At 37.0% G+C, this 19535-nt stretch overlaps 1 protein-coding gene across 1 annotated transcript in view; it reads right to left on the bottom strand.

Moving 5' to 3' along the window:
* Positions 1-1477: 1477 nt before the first annotated feature.
* ADAM10 (ADAM metallopeptidase domain 10) overlaps positions 1478-19535 on the bottom strand; it is a 41454-nt gene continuing 23396 nt past the window's right edge. The window contains exons 5-16 of the mRNA XM_027688743.1: positions 15432-15535; positions 14583-14732; positions 13317-13409; positions 12498-12681; positions 10216-10379; positions 8333-8516; positions 7273-7423; positions 6824-7007; positions 5621-5729; positions 5137-5357; positions 4275-4401; positions 1478-3782 (exon numbers count right to left, since the gene is read on the bottom strand). Of these exons, the coding sequence (XP_027544544.1) occupies positions 3688-3782; positions 4275-4401; positions 5137-5357; positions 5621-5729; positions 6824-7007; positions 7273-7423; positions 8333-8516; positions 10216-10379; positions 12498-12681; positions 13317-13409; positions 14583-14732; positions 15432-15535 (1766 nt within the window). The 3' untranslated portion in view covers positions 1478-3687. The remainder of the gene's footprint in view (positions 3783-4274; positions 4402-5136; positions 5358-5620; positions 5730-6823; positions 7008-7272; positions 7424-8332; positions 8517-10215; positions 10380-12497; positions 12682-13316; positions 13410-14582; positions 14733-15431; positions 15536-19535) is intronic.

Raw genomic sequence — 19535 nt, 5'->3', positions numbered from 1 at the left:
TAAAAATAAAATAAAGCACAATTTGCAACGTACTCAGTTTCACATAATGCCTGAATGTAATACTGAAATCATACCTAGAATTTCAAGTGCCTTCCTTTGTGCTCATTGGGATTCTCCCTGTCTCACTCCAAACAACTGACTGGAGACCATGGAAGCCACCAGGTGCCTCCTCCTGGGAGAGAACTCACAGCTCAGAATGACAGAATGACTGCTGGCCTTTTAATCACCTCTCTGTGACAATGAACCTCCAATATTCAGAAGGAAAAACCTCTTCCCTTTTGTGTTCTTCCTAAAAGAAATATTGGAACATTAATTGAAAGGCAAACTATAGCAGTGACTTATTGTCTGTATGGTATAAAGTTTCACAGTTTAAGAGTAATTTGATGCTCTTCTCACACACATCATTCTCACTATGCTGTATATGCTTCCACACCAGAGGTGAATGTACACATTTAATGACTAAAACATTAAGAAATGCAAGATGAATAAATTAACAGGTACAACTAAGGATTATTAGAAAAATTACAGCTGGTTACGTATTAATTTGTTTCACTTACATTTTAAAATATATTTAAAATACATGTGAAATTTGTATTTTAGATGCTTAGGCATTATTTCCACCTTTCTGATTTCCATTCCTAGGGAGATTTAAACACAACCACCACCAAATCCAGTAAGCACCTATGATATGGATTTGCAGAAGGGCTGTTTTTAAGTGATTTTCTTTTAATGCCTTTTGCACAGACGGTGCTATTCATCTACAAGAGAAGCACTTTTATAAAAAAACCCCAGTGGTGTGGGGTGGTGGTAGGGAAGCACTGTGAGGAAGGAACTCTGAACATGCTTTGATAACATCAAAGTGTGCCCTGCTCAGCCAGGGAAGCAGATGTCTTAGCAGCCACTCTCAACAAACAGCCCACAGAATGAAAGCCTTGCTGGCAGGACCTGGCTGCTCAAAGCAGTCTGATCACTTAAATCAACCATGCAACACACACAACAGCACACAGACCCAGCTTAGCAGCTTTAAAACACCTTGCAAAAGCAGATTTGCTCCTTCTGTAAGTCTTATCCATCAGTTGTATATTCAGAGCATTGCATACGAATTCCAATATTCCTCTCCAAATAGAGATTTATTTCCAAAGTTATATCATTCAGTAGCTGTGCTGCCAGGCCTGAATACCCCACCAGCAACTCATTTTCATTTTGAAGGTAAGAACAGGGAAAGTTTTATGCCTGTGATCATTTAACTAATTTAATTTTAGGGTTTTTCCTTAAACAGGTTAACACCAACACATCTGCTCTTATCACACAGTTACATGTGCTAAAATTGAGAGGGGCACTTTGATAGAGTAGAGATAGTACAAGCACTTTTTGGCATGACAGCCCCTTTCCAGCAAAAGCCAAAAATTAAGTAGAAGCAGAATCTGTGTATCCTTCTTGCTTTCAGGGCTCAACAAGTAAATGGATCTTCAGCAGGTGATTTCATCAAGTCTATTTATTAATGCATTTCAAGTTTCAAAAAACCTTACATATCTTTGCACAATACTTTATTTTTTGCATTTTTTAGTAAAAATTTCCAAAGTGAACAAAAAAAGATACTGTATAAAACACAGTGGACATGAATTGACAGTAGTATTTCCTTTTCATTGTCTTGAACTTGCTTTCAGTTTTACCACATCTTGACTTGCAGTGGAGAGTTCAGTGCACATTTCTGTTTTCAGAAAACATTTAACTTAGACTCAAAATAAAATAGGGCAGCATTTGTCTGCCAAAATCCTACCACAGGATAACATTACAGGCAAAAAATTTACATGTTCCAAAGTCTACCACACTCAAGAAGTTACTAAGAACTCTTGCTGAATAAAAGTCACCATTTTAGAAATGCAAACCCACTTCCAATCTTTGCACAGTCTTAAAACAAATGTATTTAAAATGACTTAAAAGCAACTACATACACTTCTAACTAGTTAAGATCATTTAGAATTATTTATATAGTCTATTGGACTTGGGGTTTCATGTACAAAATTTGTCTCTAAACCATGTACAAAAAGCTGTATTTTGAAAAAGTTACCACATACTGTACAAGTTTACAAGGAAGAGATTCCATTATATTCTGTAACATTTTTGGCCTTGCTGGCTTGCGTCACATTATGAGAATGATTGTGTAAACCTTAGACTCTTAAAAAACAAAACAAAACAAAAAAAAAAAAAAAGAAAAACCCAACAACAACAAAAAACCCAAACAAAGGAAGCCTGTCCAACCCTTAGTAAATTTTCTCCTAAGCAAAGCCAGGAAAATTATAGCCATTTGCATCTCTAATTAGCTTGGTGCTTTTGGAAAACAAGCAATAAATACATCACAAGCTTAAACATTTTGTAATGCCCCCTTTCATCTCCTGCATAGCAGTAAGCACCTTAAGACATCTTTTGTTTCTTCTTCAAAAATGCCAATTATTTACATTCGTAATAAAAACTCTGGAATGGGACATTGTGCTGTTGAACTTCACAACTGGTATAAAATGTGGGAAAATTGGTAGTCCTAACTACAATTTTAACTCTGCCACAGTAGCCAGGCAAATCACTCTATTTTAGTGGTTATGAATAAACAGTATCATGCTGAAAAGTTATCCAAATACCTGATAAATTAAAAAAGAAAATAAAAAAAATACAGCTTTTCTTTCTTTCCACATCCCTTAGAACATAATTACCATACTGTAAGAATATCTGAACAGCCCAAAGAAACTGGTTGCAATTTTTAAAACAAGTTGAATAACAGGCAGAATCTTCTAATAAAGCATGGAAATATTTCATCTAACTATTCATTATTTAACTGAATAATCAGACAAATTAAAAATATTTATGCTGAGCTACACGAAAGACACTCACATATAACATGTTTGAAACATTCTGACACTTGCAAAGTTTGCAGAACACCTGTTATATCTCTACAAGACCATCCAATCTTGTTTGCTGTGTCTTAGCAGCTGTTGGATAAAGATGAAATGAGCTTGAAAACAACTTTGATAATGATAAAAAAAGTGTGATTGGATTCAAAACTGCTGTGTAAAGCATCACAGGATCCTTGACCACTACACACCATCATCCTCTGTTATCCTGAGTATGTCAATTAAACAGTAATTTCTTCATTAATAGCGGAAAAGTTTTATAATACAAAGAAACATCCATATTGCAATTCTCTTGTTTACAATTGCACACAAGTACGGGTGTACGTTAGAAATACATGTCTGCATATAACAATGTATATACATTGACAGGTCATGTCTCCAATGCTGAGGTGGTTTAGCTTCCTAGCCTTGGCTGGCAGTTGAAAAATAGATATTTTCCTCAATTCTTGAGTAAAAGTTTTACTACAGCCATATCTGCCTGCAAGTGAAGAAAATGCAGCACTGAAGAGCACAGAAGGGGGAAAGAATCATGATATGCTAGGCCTTTGTGCCACTAAACCAAAAATACGCAAGAAAAAAAAACCACTTTTCTTCTTGGCGAGCTGGAAGATTCGCTCATTAAAAATTAACCACTTCCACTTGTTTTGAGGGCATATCATGCCTTTTTTTTTTCCTCTTCAATTTTTGAGAGTTAAGACTGGGGACAATGATTTATTAGGTTTTCTTTGGAGCGAGTTTTCCCATTGTAGGCACTAGGAAGATCCAAGGCAAAAAGCTGCAGTCAACGTCTCATATGTCCCATCTGATAACTCTCCCGGGGCCTTTGCCGCTGCGGGGGCTGAGTGGTTTGGGGTGGTCTCCTCCTTTTTAAAGTGCCTGTTGCAAAGAAAGGCACCCATTATTAAAAATTAGTTTTAAAAAAAAAATAAACAAAGTTATTTTCCAGAAGAGTTGCCCAGGCCATGCAAATTAGACATAACTATTTTTGTCTGGAAGGCTTCAGATTCAGAGCTGCAAAGTTTTAAACAAATGATGAACTGCAAGGAGAACTTACAGAATACATCTCAGTGTCTCAACAGTAGTTCCTTAAACAGGCCAATTCTTACAAAATGTAGCATGGAATAGGAAATGAAAGGAACTCTGACTCAGAAAAAGTCTTCAAAGCTTTCTTTTGATATGCATATTATGTTATAGGAAAATGAGGCAAGAATTAGATTTTTATGAATTGTTTCACTGGCATCAATTCCATTTGTAGTTTCACAGTTCCAGACTAAGAACTGTAGGTTGGGACACCTACAATTTCCCTTTAGAACAAAATAGCTGAGGATAAAACATTTCTCTATAAATTTAATTATCTGGTTTACTCACCTGGAAGTGGTTTATGAGGAGGCAACTTTGGATTACTGCTCGGAGTATGAACACTGCATATCTTAATGAAACCAGCCATTAACATGATCAATGCAATTCCCATAAGCAACACTGCCCACCAATAAGCCTAAAAAAAAACAACAAAAAGAAAGGACTTTGTGGGCTGGCACACATGCACAAGAGACAGAAGACATTGCACATGGCTTTCCTCTGTGTTCTAAAAATCATCAAAAAGCTTTTCTGAAACATCACCAAGAACATGTGACCACAACACTTAAAAGAAATATGTCCCCAGAGTTCTCACAGAAAAGCCCAAATGCTTCAGATCCACTCTGATATCAGAAGAGTATTTCACAGAAGATACTACAACAGCCACATCAGCCTAAAACAACCCACAGCTTGCACAAAATTGACTTTGCAGCTCTGCAGTGGTGTCTCATTGTAGTTTTCCTTCCAGCTTATTATTAGGATAGTGTCATCCAGCACAATGAAAATAATGAATGCTAAAGATCAAAATAATTAGTTACTTAAAAGAAATCAGAGCTTTCAAATATTAAAACAAGAAAAACCGGTAAATTAAAAATGTGAACATTAACACACCAAAAAAGACACTGGAATAAATAGAGGTATTAACACAAAATATTTACTTGATTATTTGTTTGTTTCCATTTCCTTCAATCTTTCAGAATTATTTGCTGCACTGAGGGTGCTTACAGAAAAACTAGTCAAACAAGGACTAATTACACTTTGAAGAATGCTGAAGCACTGTGTATATACAGCAACACTTATCAGCTGTGATTCTTGATTAACAAGAACATTTTGCATTAGACTTGTAATGTAAAAAAGAAAAAAATCTACTTACCACAATCCACTCTGCAATATTTTCATATAGTTCTGGATTAAAAATTGCTTTCTTTAATCTGGCTAGAGGGCCATCAGCATCTACCAGCCGACACCTCATAAACACATCACAGTAGCCTTTGAAATCATTACAGGGAGATCCAGGTTGCAAAGTAATAGTTTCAAGATGAAAGTAATTCTCCCACTGGATGGAGCCTGTGCTTGCACACGTAGCTGGGTCCACTGAAAAGTGAACACAAATTAATCAAACCATTACTGTGTTAAGACATCAGTGCATGAACCACCATTTGTTCAAAATGCTTTTCTATTTATCTGTAAAAATGCAAAATATATTGTTTATTTCCTACAAAATACAATGCAATCTCTATCTAAAACTAAGTATGAACAAGATCAGTGTGCTCTCAAGTTAACAAAAACTCAACCCACGAGAAGCTTCCTCAGACACCCAGAGCATTATTTGGGTTCACTGTTCAGCCAAATCTTACTTTTCCTCATGCAGCAGACGTGGCACAGTTCTCTGTCATCCTTGCCATCTGAACTAGCACATGTACATTCCTCCAAGCCATGCTTCTCACAGATAGAGCCAGCACATTGCTGTGGGAGACAAAAGCACAAGAACACCAAAACCAATATCACTTTTAAGCACACTGACATTAGAAAAGGTATTAATTTTTAATATCTGAAAGCCTTACTAAAGATGCTTATCAATAAAAGCAATTGCTTCAGTTTCAGTGTTTTGGCATATTTAGTAACTTATTAAAAGGTGATTTACCCTATTTTATTTTTTAACACAGTATCTTTTTTTATGGCCAGAGTACCCAGCAAAACACTCACAGCACTACAATTCACACTGAAACGTGACCACTCAAAACCATGGTTGGAAAAATAAACCAAACACCTCCTCACAAATATTTTCTCCCAGAAAATAATAAAAATTAATGGCAGAAAAGATTGTGTATTTAATTTCCCTGTGGGAGGGTCCTCCAGACTCAAATAAAAAGTTCAGTGTATTTTTAATCTTGTTTCAAAATCAGTAACTATATAAAGACAATTCCCCTATCTTTAATGACTATACATTAGCTGAAAAAATATTACAAGCAGCATATGATTAAAAACCTGGACTGTGGAAAACAGACTTAGAGCAACACAAGTTACAGCTCTTTAAGAGGATGATTTTTGCTTGTTTCTGCTTCCAAATAAACACAGATAAACTCAATAAAAGACTTCACATCAATATTTCATAGCAACTGCCATGGACTCTCTAACCCAGGAAACTAATGGCAGTTCAGAATAATTCTATATGTTTGTACATCAGTGCTACACGTACATGTCTGGAGCAACTCTGTATTTTCAATAAAACAAATTCAAGCTGCATTGACAGCATATCTAAATTTTTGAGGCAACAAAATTACTTGACCAAGACTGAAGAAAAATGAAAGGGTGGAACTAGAAAATAAAACACTTCCATAATGCTGATTTTTACAAAAAACTTCAAATGGAACTTTTCAAATAGTACAGCTACATTGGTACCAGTATGTCTCAATACTTGGTTTACTTCCACAGTTATTTTGACTGAAACCAATAAATCAAACACTTCTGTTGAAGAACAGCCTGAGCTTGCACTGTTCTCCAGCAGCACTGAAATCATCCCCATTCACAACAAACAACAGGAGCAGTAAGAACCATACCCCATTGATGCAAACTTGGGTGTTCCTGTTGCACTCTGTGAAGTTTTTTTTGGGGTCAGATGCTGGGCAGAGAGCACTGAAACCATTGCACATCCCTTCCTTTGCACAGTCAGAGTCGTTCCGACACTTCTCCGTCCTGTCTTTGAAACGACACTGGGGAGTGCAACAGGGGCCTTGGCTGGGGCTACAAACAGAGAATGTCAAGAAAAAACATGAACAATTCCAAAAGAACCCTGAAACCTACTCAAACGCTCAACATATTTCTGATTTGTGCTAATCAAACTGGGAAAATAATTTTTCTCATAGCATAACGACACTTAGGGACTTCTCACTCATTGTATAAGGCATTTGAAAAAAAGCAGGTAAACAGATTCAGATTCTGAAATACCAGTTAAAGTGCCCAATTAATGCCCAAAATTACAGTGTACTGTAACACACATGCACAATACCTGCACATTTTGCCTGGTTTTAACTTGCATTTTTTATCTTCTGCTTGGTTTGCATCAAAACAGCAATCATCTTTACACTGGTCACTGTATCCACAATCACACTGTTCTCCTTGTTCAACCAGTCCATTACCACAGATGGGCTGCCCAGACTCTGAAAAATGCCAGTATATTTATGTACAAAGCACTTCAAAGAATATGCAAATAGACTTATAAACGTTGACAAGCATCCAGCCAACCATGACTGAACAGGCCTGGTCAAGAAGGACTTTAGACCAGGGCTCAAGTCACCTTGCAGTTCTGCTGCCACCCAGCTTAGTCACTCCTGCAGTTCACAGAACTTTCAGCTTTGAGTGGAAGGTTTTGGCTGGTAACAGGGGAGTGCCAAGAACGAGCTTCCTGCCGAGTCCCCAAGGGAGCCACGTCCTCTCCTGCTCTCCTTGAACAGCCAGAGCACCTCAAGGCTGAGGCTGATGTTACTGGGCTGAACTGCTATTGCTCCAAAATCCAAACCTACTCACTGCACAAACCTCAAAATTTGTGGGAGCTCACACATCACAGACTCCAGAAAGAAAAATTCCTACAAAACCTTGGGGGTTTTTATGTCTAAATAGGACTCCCTGAAGTTTAATATGTGTTCCTTCCCCTCTGGTCCTTTCACTGGGCATGACTGAGAACACTCTGGCCCTGTTCTGTTCACTCCCTCTCACCAGGCATTTATAAAGATTAAGAAGAGCCTCCCCCAGCCTTCTCTGCTCCAGACTTACCAGGCTCTCTTGGCCTCTCCTCATATGTCAGATGCTCCAACCCCTTAATAACCCCTGTGGCCCTTTGCTGGACTCACTCCAGTATTTGCCTTTTCTCCACTGGGCAGCTCAGAACTTGACACGGTACTTGAGATCTCAAAGTTAATTCTTTACTTACAGAATCTTTCAGTAAATGAAACCAAAATTAATGATTAAGATAAATAAAAAAGTAAAATGAAAATAAATAAAATAAATTTATAAGTAAGCATAATAGTAATAGCTCAACCATTCTGCTTTCAGGGTGATTAAATACATACCAACAAAACAATTATTTCTCTTTTTCTCAAGAACTTGGCTGATATTTCGAATGCTACAGATAGAGAACTTGTTGTTGTTCAGTTTGTCCCCAGACGTAGCTCTTGCATACATGATGTAATTGCCATTCTCTTTCTGTCCCAAGTTCTTGGACTCTCCTGGAGTGCACTCCATTCCAGAATCGTGCTGCAAAACAAACATTTTACAACTATCTCTATCACAACAGGTGCCAAAGTAACTTGGATTTGGTGGTGCTAACACAGTGAGAATAAGAAGAATAGAAATAAAACACTATCTTACACTCTAAGATTTCTTGCAATACAAGAAGTATATATATATAGAACCAAGGTTTGCTTTTGTGTTCTGTTTTGTTAATGTTTTTATTTTTCCCCAAGACAACAGCAGCAGGTATCTAATTTCTTAAGTTTGAGCTTATTTGCATTCTTGGCAATGTACCCCCCCAGCAGCATGTCCCAGGATGGACAGTGACTCAGAGGTGCCATCTCCTAAAAAGAGCAGCTTCATGATCCCAAGAGGGTCATAAGTGTTCTGCTGAATAAAAGCAGGAGGAGTTCACAGAAACTGCAGTCCATTCTTTTTGTTGGTTTTCAGGGAGGTACAAAGAGAACTTCAAAACAGAGCAGGAGTCTGTCTCTGTTGGCTGTGACTGCATCTCTACAACACCCAGTGTGAGGGATGAAATGCAGCCCAGGCTGGCAGACTGTCCAACAATCAGCAGACTGACAACACACTGAGTTGTTCAGTGCTAGAGGAACTCCAATGCTGTTCTGATGCACCCAACTTCCCAGAAACACAACCTACATCTCCAAAAGAAACCCCTAGGTTTTACATTTTTCAACATAGTTGTGAGAACTGTGTAATTTATTGTAACTTGGCAGAACCAAACACATGTTCCTGTATTTGCCAGGATCAAATGCAGCTGAAGAGCATCATTAGCAGACCCCTCTTTCAGGCTGATCCAAGATGTTTCACTCAGTGGGATTGGTTTTTCAGCTTCATGTGCTCATATTTTCAGTTCTACTTAGAAGGCTTGTCCTAATCAGAGCAGTGATTCTAGGGATTTTTCAAGGCATGTTAAGAAAGCATTCATATGTGAATAACTGTTTTGGAAAAACAGTAAATTCCTGTCATATCTGGATTTCATTTTACTTCCAAGAGTAGAAAGCCTTAAAAGTTTAAATTTAAAAAGCCCCAAACCAAAAGACTTTGTTCTCATTTTCAGCAAAACTAAAAGCCTAATGCTTTCATCTTGCCACAAAAAAAAAAAAACACATGCCTAAATGATGTTGAAACAATTCTACTCTAAAACATTCTCCTTGGTATCTTAATTCTCTCTACAATTTTCTTAGCTAAACTTGTAAGTATGAAATAATTGAACATAAAAGCAAGCTAGTTCTATCTTCATTTGTTGAATAGATTATCATCTTAATCAATTTTGCATTGATTCTTCTCCTCTCCAGGATAAACTAAAATAGATCTACAAGATGTGCGTGACCCTAGTCTTCATAAAAAACAAGGAAGCTTATAGGGAACAATAACAAAGTCTCTTTGTAAGGGATTGAACTAAAATAAATAAACACTTCTCAAAATCCACTGTTGCACCAGTGTTGTCAAATACTCACAAAAGAGCTCAGTTTGGCCATGCATTTGTGTTTGTATACATCCATTTGTGTTTGTATACATCGTGTGTGCACATATGCACACAGGAGTCAGGATTCTACTTTCCTTGTTTATAATAAGTAAAAATGTGCACACACAAGTCAGGATTCTACTTTCCTTGTTTATAATAAGTATAAACTCTATTGGTAAATCATGCCCTTTGAAATGGCTGAAAGGCAGTTAACAGATCAACAGTAATACTCACAGGTGAACCAAAGTTATGCCCAACCTCGTGAGCAAAAGTAATGTGAGAAACCTTGGGAGGGACATGAGAGCCATAGTTCTGCACAGTGATGATTCCAGTGTTCAGAGACTTCTTCTTCCCATCAGAATACAATTTGCTTTTCTCACATATTCCTCCAGAACTCCCTGCATTTATACAAAAGTACACCAGTTAGGCATTTAAGGAAAGAAGTACTGTGTTACATTTCTAGTGACATCCAGAGCAACCAACAGTCTGTCTCCTCAGTGCAGGTTTACAGACTAACAGTTCTTCTGTATAATTAATAATAGCACAACCTTGAAAGTAGATCAGATTTGTTCACACTAATGCTCTCAGCACTGACTGGATACACTTACACAAGAAGTTAGCTGGTTTAGAATAGCTATTAAGAGCTATTTTGGGCTTTCCCTGCATGGACAAGCCCTTATTTCATCATACCTGTAGTACCAGACTAGCAGGGTTCACCACAATCTAGATCCCATTTGGATTTCACTGAATAAAAAAAATCCACAGTAGGTTTGCTGGAGATCCTCTCTCATAGCAAGAGCATTTATAAAAAGTGCCTCCTAAGATTATCCACATATCATTGTCAGAAAAAGTGACTCATTTTTCCACTACAAAGCTGGAAATGCTTTTGATGTGCCACTTAATGAGACCCATGTTTAGAAGGTCAACAGTCAAGTGCATCACACTTACTATTTGGAAAAGTCTAAGCATTTTTACTTTAATTTCACCAAATTTTCCCATAAATTGGGTTTGTACCGAAGCATTATCAATGTTCTAAAACTCAGCTATTTTATTGCTAATGTAAATGGTGCCTAAAAATGGTGTCTAAAAAAAGGTTTCCCTTCTGAAATAGTTTCATTCCAGTGACATATCCCACTTGACCTATGTCAGTGTGTGTGTTAAGGACGAAAATCTCTCAAAGCAACTTCATTTTTCTCAATTAAATTTAGTTATGGAAGCAGTGCTTATGGAATGCACAATCCAATTCATCCTGTGCCTGCTCAGTCTGTACATTGGACTGGTCATCACAGACCCAGTTTCTCATTTCCATAGGCCACCTGTACATTATTTTTCCTATGGTTCTTCCACAGTCAATAAGGTCAGTCCACACAGGTCCCTCTAACATACTTACTTCAATCATGGGTCCACTGATCTCTTACCTCTCTGAATACCCTAATGATACTTATTTGAGCTTTTTAATCTTCTAAAATAAAAGTCTGAGACTCTCATCCCACAACAGTTTTTTATATAGCTCCAGTACTCTACAAAGAGCAAAGTACAGCTGTAAACAGTGAGGTTATAATGTATAGCTACATCTCATCAATGGTTTCATGTTTCTTCCACAATTACTCAAATTCTGCTAAAGCTCTCGATAATGTTCTCCTGAAAGTATCCAGTCTCTTGCAAAATCCCACAGAATTTGCTCTCTTTAGACTAATTTGTTATTATATATAAACCATTTAAGGGAAGAAACAAGGAAAGATTGTTCCTTCTCAATTCCTGATTTTGATTTATGTGAAAGCTTCTACAATTTGGAACCTGTGATGAGCTATAATGAATGAATTTGTATTTATTCGAATTTAAAGCGTAACAACTTTCAAATATATCATTTATAAAACTAATATACCTTATAAAACCAATACACAGAGGACAAATATCTTGAGATGCTGCACACAGGAAGACCATTATTTGATCTTTTTACATCAAGGGACATACTTTAGACCAAAAATACACAGCTAGACTGAAACTAATGAGAATCAGTTCAGAAAGAGTCACACAATATTTATTCTGTTATCTCCCAGAACAAGATCTCAAAGATTTAGAAAAAAAAAAATGCTTTCAGTATTACCTAGAAAACCTAAGGGTTCTGCAGTGTAGTTCTACTCTAAAACTCAAACTGCATAGTTGTAAGCTCTGCTTATATAGAGCAGAAATATTTGTTTCATCTGTCACTTTACTGATCACTAACACTTATCATAAATAAAAAGCAATCCAAGGAATATCACCTTTATATCAAAAAATTGTTTTCCTTCATTGTTCACATCTTGCTCATCAGAAATACAGAAATATCAGCTGAAGTGACACATGACAGATTGAAAAAAAAAAATAAACAAGCCATACTTAATCAAAATTGGAAAGGTTGGTCAGGAGATTTTTTGTGTATTTGCTGTCAATTTAAAGGACACAGTTTTTACCTTTCTTCTAGTACCTACCTATAATACCTTATTTCATAGCACTGAAGGTTTGCAAACAATTACCTGAAGGGGCTCCAACCCAAGCCAGACCAAGGACTCCATCATCAAAGTCACGGTCTGTGAACACATAGGCCAAGCAATAATCATCATGATTCTGCTCCGAGTTCAGCTCCAGAAACTTCTCCACACCAATGTTGGGGAATCTAAAGGGATTGGAAGAGTCCTTCTCATCTACGGTTGTGTTAATCTAAAAGTAAATTGAAACAAACTGTAAGACATGATTCATTTCCACTTGCATGTGCCAGCTGAGAGCATTACTGCTGTCAATACCTTGCTATGGTACAGAGTTTAAGATGTTGCTTAAGATTTGTAAGCCTGGAAAAATTACCACCCCAATATTTGGAAAACAAGGTTTTCCAAATGAAGAATTTCCAGTGGAGAATTGCATTTGTGTAGTAAATCTCCACTCTCTTATATCCTTCTTCTTCCTTTCCCCATCAATACCCAGAAGTTTATATTTGTACTCTTAAATCATCACTTTTTACAAGGAACTTTCAACTTGGATAGCCATTATCTGTTTTAACGTTCTTTGGGAGCAGCAATACAGCCCATTCACCACACAACAACACTGCTGAAACACAAGCAAATTGATTCCTAGGAAAACAAACTGACTACAGCTTAATACAGAAGCAGTGGGCTTTTGACAACAAACACTAAAATAAAACCTAATAAATGGTTTAGGGCACCTTTACCACAGACACACTTGTGTTAAAGAACCATTATAAAACAATAAATAAGTACAAGTGAACAGGAACAGGACATTTGAAAAACACAGCCCCTCAGGATTCTCAGGGAAGCTGAAGGATTTCCAGTACAACTTACCCTTATTCGTTTCACCATGAAGCTGATGTTACGGATTCCAGAGAAATCTGTGGACTGGTAAATGGTGTCAATGGCTTTCACATGGCTGGATATCTGTCAAAACCAAAAATATCTGCAGTTCAACCATCCCTGCATCACACTACAGCTTAGCTTGAATAGCCACAGCTGCAAGGCCTACACTTCTACAATGAGGAACTCTAACAGGCCTTTTTAATCAAATGCTGATGGCAAATAATGGAAATAAGTCACTACATAACCAGCAGTTACTACTACAGTACTTGCATTCCCCCCATGCCAGATAACACCAAAAGATTTTGCCATTTCTCTTTTTACTTTTTAAACACAATTCTATCAACTACTCTGATACCTCTTTGTGATACTCCTTCATTCATTGCTATGGCAAGACAGCACTGCAGTTGAAACTGTATTCAAAGCACTGCATTTCTTTTTTGGAGAAAAAAATTTACTTGTTACAGCATCATTCTCTCATTTCTGGTAGAACACAAACGTGAAAAAAACAATCATTTATCTTTTCTAAGAGCACACAGAAATGCCACCTCATTAAAAACCTGACTTTGAAGGCAACTTTGGAGCTTTGAAAAATGTAACTTGAGTTGTGTATGTACAGTGTAATGAATAAATAGCAGAAGTCAGATTTGGAAGTGGCAGTGAAACTTTAGACTTAAGAGAAGCATGTTAACATGCCAGCTACATTTTCAGCAAATTATCAGCAAAAACACCAAATCAAACCAACCCTTTTTCCAGTTAATAGTGTATTGACAAATGAAAAGCATCTGCCTTTAGCTGCCACTGCTTTTTTAACCATTCACTGCATCAGATACTGCAGGAACAGATCTGAGCACCATCAGCTTACAGTGGTTTGAGCTAAAGTTTCAAAGGGAAGGCTGTGCAAGTGTTAAAACAGAGGTCTGGCAGGCTGTCAAACAGAACAGAACTCTTCAGGAAGTATTATTTTTCTGAGCATGAATTGAGAATAGTCAGGCTGCAAGTGCTGCTCAGAGGTGCTAAACACCACAGCTGCCAATAATAACCCAAGGAAGCACAAGGGCCCAGGACTTTTGTCACAGAAACAGCATCTTTTTAGTGAAATAAAAAAGCTGCTTCAATAATGTCAAAATCACTTTAACAAGTGCAATAAGACATCTAAAGCAAATAAGCAAAAATACACACAAAAAAGTTACGTGACACTTATCAGAACTAAACAAAGGAAAAGCAGATAGTTTAAACCAAAGGGACTGGAAATACCTGTGAGATTACAGCTTCCCTGGTTCCATAATGTTTGTAGAACAGATGATCAGTCTGGATATACAGCTGACAGGTATTTTTTTCAGCCTGAGTGGCACGTTTTTTCCTTAAAAGCTGTGGCCCATCGTTCTTAGGCTCTTCAAAAGGCTTCTACACATACACAGGAAAGGAACACATTAATTTTGTAAATCTACACGCTGCACTAGATCACCTAAAAACAGCAGTGGATTTTGCTAAACATCCTCTGCTAATACAAAGGGACTTTCATTGTTTTTCTTGAACTTGGAAAGTTTCATGAATCTCGAATTAAGTACGTTTTCAAGTATTTTTACTGAAATCTTAGCAAAACACTTCTGTGCATTTCATTTTATATTACAAAAGGCAGTCAAGGTTAAATATTGTTAATAAGACCCTCCCACTCATATCAATTTCCCACTGAAAGCACTCAGATATCCCAAGTGTGTTACATTAATGTAACTTGAAAATCTAAAAGTTACTACTCTTTAGAATGAATATATTTCTTGGAGATCAAGGGCTCTTGAAAATCTTCCTTCTCAACTGCAATAAAGTATATTCCTCATCTTAAGCTTGATTTCCACAGCCATCCAAAATCCTAACTGTTGAAAAATTTGAGATCATGTAGGCTATAAGTTAACACATCTTTGCTACAGAAGCAATGAGAAAAAGAATTTACAAAAATTATGTGAATAAGAAACCTCCAGCAATAATTTAAGTGTCTCACAATGTGGAAGGATGATGACTGACCAAAAGTAAACGACACAACATACAAGAAATAGGAAGTTATCACACTAACTACTAATCAACATAATCCATTAGCCTGTATTGTACCTCTGTTGTTGGTTCTTCTATACCAGTCATCTGGTACTTCTGCATTCTTTCAAATACTGAGTGATCTGCACAACCTCCTTGTGGTCCATATTTATGTGGATATTCTAAAAAGAGGAAGGCCAGGTTGAGTTTTCAAATTCCAAGCAGAAGTCCAAAATATGGCTCTATCACTGCAGCTTATTCAGTTTGTGTCCTCTATTGCACATGTGGATTGAGGGAAGCATTCTTAGATTCAAGCTTTATGCAGCTGCCTTTTTTTCATTAAACATTTCTACTAAGATACATTCTTACTTTTACAAACAAAACAAAATTCACAATTGCTTCTTAACATTGTTTTCTTACAGACACAAGAAAATATGATGAGCAGTGTCTTAACATAGGAACGAGAACCATCACTTAACACATCTGTACCCATGAGCTTGAAATAACAGCAGCCTTCAAAAAATGAAATCACAATGGAAAATTGTCAGAGATCAAGTATACTAAAGACTGCTTGGATAGAGAAAGGGGTTTTTATTTTACTCAGTAAACAAACTAAGAAACCTCGTTAACATCCTTAGAGGGTTTCACTATTTTATTCATCTTCCACAGAATTGTTGAATTTTTTTTTTTTACATTATGCCACTTAATTACCAACACATAAGAACCAAAATGCTAGTGATCCTTGGTTTTCAACTCAAATCTACAATTCAGCATTATGAGTTTGCTAGCAATGTTCTTGACAAGGTGAAGTGCATGATTTCCATTCTGGAAACAGTGCAGTTAAGGATGAGATCAGTGTGTGCATGTGTATTTGCACGTGTGCAGATTGGAAATTCAGAGTTACACAGTACAAAATTACGGGTATATTTGAAAATTTTACCAGCAAAGTAAAAAAAGACTGAAATGTTTTCGGCTCCTCCTTCCTGCAGCCAACTGTTTAAATTTTAAAGATGAAACTGCCATACTATGTGGGTACACATCAGGTGAACATGGTGGAGATCCAAACCAGCTTAGGGAGAATATCATACACATGCCTGTCTAACAAGGGCAATTCTTTCAATGCTTGCCAGTGAAGATCTTATTGCACAAGTGAATGTGTTTCAGACACACAGAGTTCGGCTTTGGTTAGGTTAGGATCTATTAGAGATCTGTAAGCAATCTGTACTTGCAGAAGCTTCCTTTGGAGATGAGTAACACTGAGGAGGCCTTGTCCCTTCAGATTCTTTGCACATTGGATCCCATTATAAACTGGTGCCCAAGTAAGAGAGAATGGAACACAGATTATGGGAGCCACAGATTTAAATAATTAATAATTCCATTTCTGTAGGGCAAACCACACAGCATCATCTCAACAGAGTGGAGGTTTTGTCAGAAATGTGTAAACTTCACTGAGGTTTGCTTTTGGGAATTGTTAGCAGTTCATTTTTTATTTTTCTTTGGTGTTTTCTGTTTGCTTTTAAAAAAGAGTGAAGATCCAAATTCACAGAGTAAATAGAAGACTCGTAAGAGTGGATTTATAAAGCCTAAGACCTGTCACCAAGGACCTGATGTTCACCTTATAAGCATTTCATGTGATTTTACCCTGGACTTCCTCTGGTTCTGTGGAGATGCACCCTTGGAGTATGGACTGTGATATGGTGTCATCTGACAGCTGCCTTTAATTATCTTTGATTCTCATTCCTGCTCCCTGCAATCATATCTTATGATACTCCTAAACTATTTCAATATACAACTTACCTTGTAATTTTATTTAATTACTTTCTGCATATTAGTTTCAACTTCTCCCACCGCACAAATGCCATTTTTGAACTGCTGTCTCATCACATTCCTCCAGGCACAGTTAGACATAGCACAGTGCCAGGAGAGTGAAGAGAGAAAAAGAGAAAAAAATGCTCTTTAAGTCACCTCAACCAATTTGCTCAAGCAGGGTAGTGGGACACTGGCTTGGCTACAACCAATATTAAACAAAAAGCACCATGCTCTCTTGAGGTCACTTTGTAATTTTGGGGACCCTGTTTAATATCACCAGATCGGAATTACAAGCAACAGATTATAAACATTATCTTTTCCTTCTGCATCTCTACCACCCTTTTTTCCACCCACAATAGTATTAAAAAAAAATCTGCTGTTTTTATTCTAATGAAAATTCTCATTACCTACTTCCCAGTTTCACACCCCTGACTATTTACCTCTGGAACAAGAGCAGGTTATCCAAGGGTAGGAGCAATGGACAGTCCTGCCTTTCCACCAGCACATTTCACCTTCAAAAAACCATCATACCTTTAAAGCAACTCCTGCAGGAACCCCACCCTGTAGCATTATGACAATTGTCAGAACAGTACTAGAAATAAATGCTCTCAGTGCATTACACAAAATAATCTGTCTTTTCTCTCTGCCTTTTTCCCAAAGAGGTTAGGAAATCCCTTAACTACCTTTTTAATGCTGACTGCCTGCAATTCAAATAAATATTTCTCCCTTCAAAAGTAATAATCTACTAAGAAACACTTTAAAGGTATGACAGTAAAAATTATAAAACATTGAACATGAAACAGTCTGCAACAGCAATTGCCAAGGTTTTGCATGTGCTGGAAAACCCCACATGGGCACATTAGAAACCACCTTGCTGAACACAGGAGCCAGGCTATGGGAGGGTTCACTTTGGAACCATGTCTAACTTACAGGGAAAGCTGCACAACAAGTTTGCTTTTGCTAAATGCTGCTTTGCCCCCACATTGAGAAGGCACCATTCCCTCTTCATCTTTTGAGAACTCCTGTTTCCATCATCCCCTGCAGCAGTTCCATTTTTATATTTCTGAGGCTAAGCAAGAACCACATGCTGTCAGATGACTTGGACAGTTTTGGCCCACATGACACAAGTCTGATCCATGCTCTTGGGAAGCTTTTAAATGCCCTGGGATGTGCCAGCTCTTTGGGATCAAGAGCTTCTTAGCCTATCTCTGCCACAACCCCGAGAAGTGAGAAGGAGAAAACACCTGCCTTCACCATGAAATGATTGCTTACAGTAAATGCAGAGTTGAGAAAAAACAAGAAGACTATTTTCCAACAGAGCTACAGCAGAAAGGGTTAATAACAGATTTGATTTTCTAACTAGAGAAAATCATTAGGCAAAACAAATACCTTATTTTTCTTTTCCAGTATTGCCCACTTTCAATTTTTGTACATCCTGACAGAATGTTAAAAAAGAGTAAAAAGTAGAGTGTAACAATAAATCTAAAAACCACCCCCAAAAATCTTGTCATTTCATACTTCCTGACAAAGATGTCTTATTGTAATTAGATGGCAGATGATTATTGATTTTTACAACTCCAGATGCTCAAAATAAGATTTTTTTTCCTTTTAAGAAAATGTACTACCTTCCACTAAGACATTCCTGAACATGTGAATTTTTTTCTTATACTTGTCAGTAAAAAGTACAATCTGTTAAGCATTTAGGTTAACTACTCAATGATTACTGAATTTAGGCATCTGGGACAAGGATATGCCATCAAACTTTCATCAAAAATGATGAAAACTCAATTCTTCAACAGCCACAGATTTGCCCAATACTAGCAAAAGCAAGAGTGTCAGAACAAAATTTTAATGTAAGTAGATACAAAAAAAATCCTTATTACAGATTTTGTTCAAAGCAGTCTGTGACACTCTGCTCCCATGAAAATTGTCAAGTAGACATTCATTATTAAATTGACAACCACAATGTGATGAAAAAGAAACCAAGTTCTCATTAATAAAATGCAGTTTGCAATGGCCTGTACATCCAGCAGACAGAGCTTTGCAAAATTAAGAAACACTTCACTTTTAGTTCTCAGTTATATGGTTCTTCCATGTTAATTTTCCTGAAGGTCTGAACAGGATCTTCCTGTGCATTGTTGATCTGAGGAAATACAGATTTTGTATTTCACAGCAGGAACTCAGGGGTACACTTGAAGCAAATAGTATTTAAACAAAGTAAATATAGTTCAAATGAACTTAAAGAAATGTTTTCAAAATGTTTTCATGCAAACAGCAATTCGCATCTTTCCAGCCTTAAATTATAAAACAGTTTGATCAAAGAGTGGTTTAGAAACTAAAATCATTCAACTTGTGTTTCAAGTGGTGAATAGA

Source organism: Neopelma chrysocephalum, unplaced genomic scaffold, assembly GCF_003984885.1.
Source record: "Neopelma chrysocephalum unplaced genomic scaffold, ASM398488v2 Primary Assembly neopelma1_75, whole genome shotgun sequence".
NCBI lineage: Eukaryota > Metazoa > Chordata > Aves > Passeriformes > Pipridae > Neopelma > Neopelma chrysocephalum.
This window is presented reverse-complemented; position numbering and strand designations above follow the sequence as displayed.